General features: G+C 61.8%; 1 protein-coding gene across 1 annotated transcript; it reads left to right on the forward strand.

The window, feature by feature from the left end:
• Positions 1 to 3,317: 3,317 nt before the first annotated feature.
• On the forward strand, positions 3,318 to 7,752 carry PTMA (prothymosin alpha). Its single transcript, XM_037849579.1, has 5 exons — positions 3,318 to 3,558; positions 6,347 to 6,418; positions 6,700 to 6,793; positions 7,287 to 7,360; positions 7,648 to 7,752. The coding sequence occupies exons 1-5, from the start codon at positions 3,514 to 3,516 to the stop codon at positions 7,693 to 7,695; spliced, it is 333 nt and encodes a 110-aa protein (XP_037705507.1). The 5' UTR covers positions 3,318 to 3,513; the 3' UTR covers positions 7,696 to 7,752.
• The last annotated feature ends 663 nt before the right edge of the window (positions 7,753 to 8,415 follow it).

Below are 8,415 nucleotides of genomic sequence, written 5' to 3' on the forward strand. Positions count from 1 at the left end.
AAATGCCTCTGGGGCCAGGCAAGTGAAATAAATGAGTGACTCAGGCTGGGCTCAGTAGGCAGTAAACAAAACTGGCCTGGAGGCCATTTGGGGCCCCTGGCTCAGAGGAACCCGAACCCAAGCCCAGTGTACCTTGCGCTGTGAACAGACCTGGGACAGGTAATGCGGCCTGCCAGGGACACCTGGCTTGTCTTGGAGCCTCCTGGCCTTCTGTGTAGCATCAAAGGGCAGGAGATGCATCAGTGAGTGGAAATGACAGGGGACAGGAAGAACAGCCCTGTTCAGAGAGAGCCAGTGAGGGAGGGAGTGGCCTGTAGCCAGAGGAATGAAGAAGCGCTTCACAGCCTAAGTAACTCCTCCACTTAGGAGTGCTCAGATGCCACCTTCCTGCAGTGAGGAGGACATCAGAGTGCTCCACTCCAGTGCTCACCTAACCATCCAGATTCCTGCAGGCTAGGATTTTAGTCCTGCTGACTTGTTTGGTCACTCCAACTCCCTTGCTGGAATCCCTTGGTCTGCCTTTTTGCATTATTAAAACGAGGATGATCTCCTATCAGAAGTTGAACCTATAAACTCACTGATATTCAACTGGCTTTGAGCTGCAAAAACATCATTTTCAGATGATTCAACCCCGTCATTGCCCTACGCACCTTTTAAGGTGCAGAGAGTAAATGAAAATCCTTGCAGCATGAGCCAAAGTTCTGTCCTGTACACAGCAGGCACTCAGTGAGTGCTTGGAGAATGTAAATGGCCCCTGACCCGGGGTTGGGAGGCGGCTTCCTGGTCCATCTCTAGCAGAGGGAACTGGCCAGGCAAAGAAGTTCCTCAAGGGAAGTTCATGTTCACCCAGCTCCTCCCTGGTGTTTGCTTGCCCCGCCACTCCCCCCCCCCAACCCAAGGCCAGAATCTAGAGCGGTCTTGCCCATTTTTCCGCTGTGGACACCGAGGTGACTGCCCAAGGCCACCATCCAGACTGGGAGGAAGCCTCAATCGGCCTAGATGTGGCTCAGACCAAGGGCTCACCGCCTCCGGGTTTGGTGGACTCAGCAACGCCCTCGAGGGTAACCCGAGTTTAACGGACGCGCCGCAGGTAGACGGCGCTCTCGTGGTGGGTTTACCGTGCCACGTAATCCCTCCACCTCTCTGAGGATGTGGCCCAGAGGCGGGACCGCGGCGGCAGGGGCGCCGGGAGGGGACCGAACAAAGTTGGGACACGTGGTCCTTGGGGACACCATTGTGAGAGTCCCTAAAACTGGCGCGCGCCCAGCCTGGGGAGAATCTCAATCCCACCTCGGGCCATTTGGGGTAGGGCGGAGACCCGGGGGGCGCCCCCTCCGCCGCCGCGCGCCTGGGGCTGGATGGCGACCGCCGGGCGGCGGGAGTTGGCGCGGTGCCCCCGCCCTGCCCAGCACCTGCCCCACGTTTCTCCCGATCAAACGAACAGGGAGTCCAGGCTTCTCCCCAAAGGACTAATTGCCCGGAAAAGTCCCAGAGGCCAGTGGCCAAATCCGGAGATGTGAAGGGGAGTGCGGGCCTGAGGCGTGCGGGGCACGGGGAGAGCGAGAGGGACAGATGGGGGTACGGGGGGTCGGCGCCCCGCCCTGCACCCCAGTGGCCAGCGGGGCCCAGGGAGGCAGCAGGGCGAGTGCTCGGGAACGAGCTCGGCCTCGCGAGGAGAATAGAGCCAGCTCGCCCCTGACCTAAGAGAACCGAGAAAGGTCGGCTCAGCCTCTGTTTTCGCCCTTGCCCTCAAACTCTGCTGGACTTGGCATTCGTCCGCGCTCCACGAGCCCAGACTCCGGGTTTTCCCCATTCCCAGATCGGCGGCCCCAAGAGACAGACAGCAGACTCTGCCAATGGCAGGACGCAAAGCGTCAACTTTGTGTTCGCCCGCCACTCTCAGCCAGTGTGCGCTCGTTTCTCCGCAGTCCCGCCTTCCGCGTCGGGCGCCCTCTTCTGGCCACACAAAGCCGAACCCCAATATGTCGCCATCTTGTGTGTGGCACAGGTATTTTTCTGAAGTATCTTTTCACCTATTCTAGTCTTTCCTCCCACCCGGCAGATCTAAGGTTCGACAGCCAGGTGCGGTGGCGATAAAGAGGATGTAGCCTACGGTTTTCGGAAACTTGGCGTGGATTGGAACGCCACATCACGCCACGCCTGCCGAGGACGGCGCCATCTTGAGTGTGGCTGCTTGATGCCTCCCTGCGCGGGGCTCCGCGTGCTTCCCTAAGTGGCCCCCAAATTTCAAGGAACCCCGAAGACTAGCCTAGATGACCTAAGCGACAAGTATTTTCCCCGACAACCACGCAGTGTAGAAGTTCAGGTGCCCCTCGCAGCCCTGAGACGGGGTGGGAGAGGGATAGACTCGATGGCCGGGTCGTACCCTGGAAGGAGGCTGTCCCGAGGCTGTCTCGACGGCAGTGACCTCTCGGGACGGGCGCTGCCCAGAGCCCTAGAGTGCGGGGACCACTGTTCGGCGCGAGGCTCGCGGGCTGTCGAGGGCCCTCTGGCCCATGATCCTGCCCTCGAATTCGCTCGACGCACGAGTCCCCGAGTGTGTGCTTGGCACGGTGCCCACTCGTCGGCCGTATCGGGCGGCGGATGCAGGGCTGGCGGTGGGCAACTGGGTCACCTCCCCGCAGACTACGAGCGCCCGGGCCGGGGCAGCGGGTGGGAGCGCGTGGTGGGGAAGGGCGGGGCAGCCCGGGGCGCGGGTCTCGCCCTAAGCCCTCGCTGCTCTCCGTGGGGCTGCCGCCCAGTGCCCTGGGGACAGTTCTTAGTCGAAGGTGTCCAGGCGCGGGAGGCGGCATCTCCGCGGGCACTGCACAAGGGCACCGCCCAGGGCGAGCGCAGCCCAGCACCCGGGCCTTCCCTTCCCCCTCGCTGGCAGCCGTCGTGCGCGCCCGCGCCTTCTCCCCCCACCCCCGCTTCTTCCCTCCTCCTCCTCGTCTTCCCTCCCCCTCCTTCCGAGCAGTCGCTGGGGCGGGGGGCTGGTCGGGCAGCTTTGCCGCGCATTGGCTTTCTGCGTCAGCAGCCCCAGCAAAACAGCAGCGGGAGCGCGCGCCTCTAGCGCGCCCGCGCGCCCCTCCCCCGCGAGCCTGGCGCCGATGAGACCCGGCAAACTCAGTCCTTGAATGACAGTGCGGCCCGCGGCTGCGCAGCGCAGGCCGCGACGGGGCACTGCCACTTTAAGCACGCTTGCCCATTGTTCGGAATCGAGCCAATGAGAGAGCGCCCGCTCCCTGCGCTCAGCCAATACCGGCCGGGTACGGGAGGCTGAGCACCGCCCACTAATCTATATTAAAGGTTCTGGCGCCGCGTGAGTTCCCCACTGGCTGCTCGGAAAAGCCATCTTTGCATTGTTCTTCGGGCTGGCTCGCCGCTCGCCGCTCGCCGCAGCCACCTCCGCCGTGCGCGCAGCCGCCGCGGACACCGGCAGCTTTATCGCCAGAGTCTCCGAACTCTCCCTTTTTTTTAATCCGTTACATCGGACCACCGGCGTGCCCCACCATGTCAGACGCGGCCGTGGATACCAGCTCCGAAATCACCACCAAGGTGAGGCTGGATGTCGCGCGCCCCCTCGGGGTCCGCGCGCGGCGCCAGAGCGGTGCTTGGCGCGCGGCGGCTGGACTACCTCGAACCTGCTGTTGCTTTTTCCCGCGGGGAGCCTGCCGCTCCCGGTCTGGTGCCTTCGGGCAGCCCACTCTTTTGTGTGTGCGGGGGAGGGGGCGGGAAGCGCCGCGGGCAGCCGTGGTGCCCGTCGGGGAGCGGGCCGAGCGCCCTTAGGGGCCCGGGGAGACGGGCGCGGAGACGGTGACCTCGGGCAGGGCTGGTTTCACGGGTCCCGAAACTTGTTTGTCAGTCGTCTAAGTGGCAGCGGGAGGAGAGGGGCTGGGCTGGGGTCGTCGGCCCGCGGGGCGCACGGAAATAACTTTGAAACTCGAGCGCTTTGGGAATCGGAAGTGCTGGGGGGCGCGCGCGCAGGCCCGGGCGGGCTGCGGGAAGTGGCGACTCCTCGGCGGGCGCCCGCCGGCGGCGTTGCTCTTTGTTCGGCGCCGGTCCGCCGGTTTCGCGCCCTGCGGCCCGCCGGAGGTGGGTTATTTGGTGCTCGGGCGCCGAGACGTCGATTGTCTCCGCGGAGGTGTGAAGATCTCTTCTGCCTTCCGAGCCCTCGGGGGAGGCGGGAGTCGCCGCCCTCCACGGGTTGTGCGCGGGGAGCGGCCGCTTAGCTTCAGTAATCCATCGGCGGCACTGGGCTTGGCTGAGAAGAGGACTAGCCCACGCTCCTGGGGGAGGAAGCGGAAAGTGAAGGAGCCGCGCGCCGGGCGACATTGGGCGCCCCCCTCGGCTGCCCGGGATCGCCGTGTTCGCGGCAGCTTCGGGGGGGACAGAACCGAACAAAAGCTGTGACCGCGGCTGGCCGGTTACGGGGCCGATCAGCGCCGCAGGAGGAGGGGTTCTCGGGTCCCAGCGCTGCGGGTTCAGTGCCCTCGGTTTTGAGTTGCTGCGCGGCTGGCGCGGCTCCGTTCCAGCTTCCCCCGAGGCGGGCGGGTGGTCCGGCGCCGCTGGGTCCCTCAGCTCGCCTCCGGAGGGTTTCCGCCTTAAGCGGAGAGCCGCGCTTTGAAGCGGGCCGTCTTCTTTACTTTTGGACCCTGGTCTGCGCCCCCCTTGCGCCCCTGCGGGGAGCGGCGCGAGTCACCTTGGCGTCTTCTTAACCCTTTTGCCACTGGCGTCACCTCCCGCCATCTCCCAGGGCCGACTCCCCTGGCGTAGCGGAGCTGGCGGCCGCGTTCCCGGTAGGGCTTTCGCCGGTCCGCTCTGGGTCCAGCCCGGGAGCCAATTCATTGGGAGGGTCGGTTTCCCTGAATACGGGGCCTATGTGTTCAGTTTTCTCCATGGCAATTTCCCGCGGGCGGCAATAAATGTCCCGGTGGAATGCGCCCCCGACGGCCTTGGGTAGTGGGGCTGAGACAGCCCCGCGGGCTTCGAGCGGCCTCTTGGGGGACTTTGCCCGCCAAATGCAGAGACGCAGGCCCGCGCTTCCAGGGCTGCTGTGGGGGGGGGGGGGGGCGTCGCGCAGTGAAGAAGGACTGGCGCACTGCCCGCGGCCTCAACACGGCGAGCACAGCCGGCCGGCTCGGGGTCTCCAGGGCCAACCAGGGGCGCACTCGGCGGCCCCGGGCCACGTGCTCCGCGCGCGCAGTGCGTGCCGAGGCCCGCGCGCAAAGCCCGCCGGGCGGGGGGTGCGCGCCTGCGCGCCGTGACCTCCCCGCCCCCACCCGCTCCCCGGGGCTCCGGCCGCCAGGGGGCGGGAGCGGGCGGCACCAGGGGTCGCGGCAGCCGGGTCGGCCCGGGGAACAGTCCCGGCAGGTGCCGTGGGACCTCTCGCTGGCCGGCGGCCGAGCGTCCGCCGTCCCCGGGCCGCTCGGCGCCTGTTTGTGTTGGCGGCCCACTCGGACGCGGTAGTGGAAAAGGCTACGCGGCTTCGGAGCGCCAGTGGCGGCGCTGCCCTTTAGAACTGTGGCCCTGTCCGCCTCGCGAGGTGTCGTGGACTGGCGAGAAGGCGGGAAGGAAGTGGGGCGCTCACGCAGGTTGCGTTGGAGGCCGGCTGTTCGTCCGACCGGCGCGCGGCTGAGCAAGGGGAGAGGTCTCGGGCCTGGGAGAGCCCGCCGGAGCCCGTGCCCAATTCCTGGCAGCCATCGCGGGCACCCGGGGTAGCTGTCTGAAACGGGGGCTCCGTGGGGCTTGGGCTCCTTCAGACCCCGGATACCCTGGGCTGGGAGCGCTTGTCGAGTTGCTAAGAACTAGGTATCCCGCGGCCTCCCCTGGCTCTGCCTCTTGCTCCTTCGCGTGCCCTCCCCAGCTGCTCCGCCCCGGGGAGTTTTCCCCGCGCAATCGGAGCCCTCCCCTTCCTACCTTATTTATGGCACGAACCTGCGTCTTCCAAGGAGCATTGGAGAGGTGGAGCGCTCTCTGGTTGGAGACAAGCCTGTGGTGGGCGTGAGTGAAAGTGAAGTGTCCGTCGGCTCGTCTGGCCGGGCAGACGGGTTTGGGGCTGTGGTTGCCACACGGCTTCTGTCGTAAGAGGCGTGGGGTGAGGAGGGGATGGAACAGCCGCGGGGCCCCTGCTCTCGGGTGCTGCCCTCCGAGCTGAGCGGATAGGCAGGCTGGAGCCCGGCTGCATTTGGTAGCGTCTTTGGCTCTGGCTGGTTCCTCCTCCCACTGGCTCCAGGTGGCCTCTTGTAGTTTTGGGCCCATAAATCAGCCCTATTGTAGTCCTCGGGCCCTTTTTGTGGTCCTGGGTAGCTCATCTGACTTTCTGGTTATCTCTTTCTTTTTGAAGGATTTAAAGGAGAAGAAGGAAGTTGTGGAGGAGGCAGAGAACGGAAGAGACGCACCTGCTAATGGGAACGCTGTGAGTGTCGCCTGCTTGGGAGCCCTAGCCACTCCTGGCCCAAGTTCTTCTTACTCTGGTGTTGGGCTTAGCCCAGGGCGAGGAAGGAGGCCGAGCCCTCAGGCACCTCCTGTGTCTGGCTGCCGTTAGAGCTCCAGGGGCAGTTGGTGAGGGGTACTTGGATGGTGTGAAGCTGCAGAAGCATTGGGAGGGATCTGGAGGGGCAGGGTCTCCAGGAGGGGTGCTCTGTCCTTACCTAGGCTCGGCCTACTGAGTAACGACTTGTGTTTTTTGTTGAGAAGAATGAAGAAAATGGGGAACAGGAGGCTGACAATGAGGTAGATGAAGAAGAGGAAGAAGGTGGGGAGGAAGAAGAGGAGGAGGAGGAAGGAGATGGTGAGTAGCCTTGTCCCCTTTTCTGGTACATTTCCTTGCCCTGCCTGGCTGAAGGGAAGAAATTGGAGGCTCCTGGGGGTGGTGGTGGTGGATGATGTTTGGGGGCCCAGTGGGTGGTCCTGTTGCTTAGAGTGTGGCTTTCTCATTTTAAAGTAGGGACTTGAGGCACTGTGTGTGCGTGTGTCCACTGGAGAGTGCCTCTAGGCTGCTTTGAAAGCCACCGGTCTGCTCAGCTGATCTGTTGTGTTGGCTTGGTCCTCCCTGGGTGCAGTCCCTGGCCTTCTCCTTTCTGAAGACAAGTGCTGGGTGAGGGTGGGGGTCCCCTGACTGGACCAGTTTTTCAGGCTGCAAAAACATCAGGAACACCCCACCCAGCAGAATCAGTTCCTGGGGGAGATTTCCCAGTGAGAGCCATTTGGCGCTGCCCCCGTTGCTGGCTGCTCCCTGGTTGGCTGGGGACAGTGTGGTTGACCGGCCCTTGATTTCTCTCCAGGTGAGGAGGAGGATGGAGATGAAGATGAGGAGGCTGAGGCAGCTACGGGCAAACGGGCAGCTGAAGATGATGAGGTGGGTTCTGGCTTTTGTGGGAAGGCGGTTGGGGTCTGAGGTTTATACGAGACAACCCCCACCTCCCAAGCTGTACCTGAGGCACTAAAGCTGGAGGGGATGATTCTGACCTGGCGTTGGGCCTCCTGGCCGTCTGGTGCTGCAGAGATTCCCTTGCGGGAAAGGAGGGAAGATGGGTGAGGGGCTGTTGGAGCTGTGGGTGCCTGGTCCTTGCTGTGCTAGCAGGAGCTCGGGCAGGCAGCCAGGTGGGCTCTGAGGGTCCCCTGACACCGTGTGTCTCTGCCCAGGATGATGACGTGGACACCAAGAAGCAGAAGACCGATGAGGATGACTAGACAGCAAAAAAGGAAACATTAAACTTAAAAAAAAAAAAAAAAAAAGGCCGCCGTGACCTATTCACCCTTCACTTCCCGTCTCAGAATCTAAACGTGGTCACCTTCGAGTAGAGAGGCCGCCCGCCACCCACCGCGGACAGCGCCACCCGCAGATGACACGCGCTCTCCACCACCCAACCAAAACCACAACGTGAATTTGCAACAGGGGAGGAAAAAAGAACCAAAACTTCCAAGGCCCTGCTTTTTTTCTTAAAAGTACTTTAAAAAGGAAAATTTGTTTGTATTTTTTATTTACATTTTATATTTTTGTACATATTGTTAGGGGTCAGCCATTTTTAATGATCTCGGATGACCAAACCAGCCTTCGGAGCGTTCTCTGTCCTACTTCTGACTTTACTTGTGGTGTGACCATGTTCATTATAATCTCAAAGGAGAAAAAAAACCTTGTAAAAAAAGCAAAAACAACAAAAAAATACAATCTTATTCCGAGCATTCCAGTAACTTTTTTTGTGTATGTACTTAGCTGTACTATAAGTAGTTGGTTTGTATGAGATGGTTAAAAAGGCCAAAGATAAAGGTTTCTTTTTTTCTTTTTTTTTTGTCTATGAAGTTGCTGTTTGGGTTTTTTTTTTTTTTTTTTTTGGCCTGTTTGATGTATGTGTGAAACAATGTTGTCCAACAATAAACCGGAATTTTATTTTGCTGAGTTGTTCTAACAAA

The sequence above is a fragment of the Choloepus didactylus genome, chromosome 9 (genome assembly GCF_015220235.1).
Source record: "Choloepus didactylus isolate mChoDid1 chromosome 9, mChoDid1.pri, whole genome shotgun sequence".
NCBI classification, from domain to species: Eukaryota; Metazoa; Chordata; class Mammalia; order Pilosa; family Megalonychidae; genus Choloepus; species Choloepus didactylus.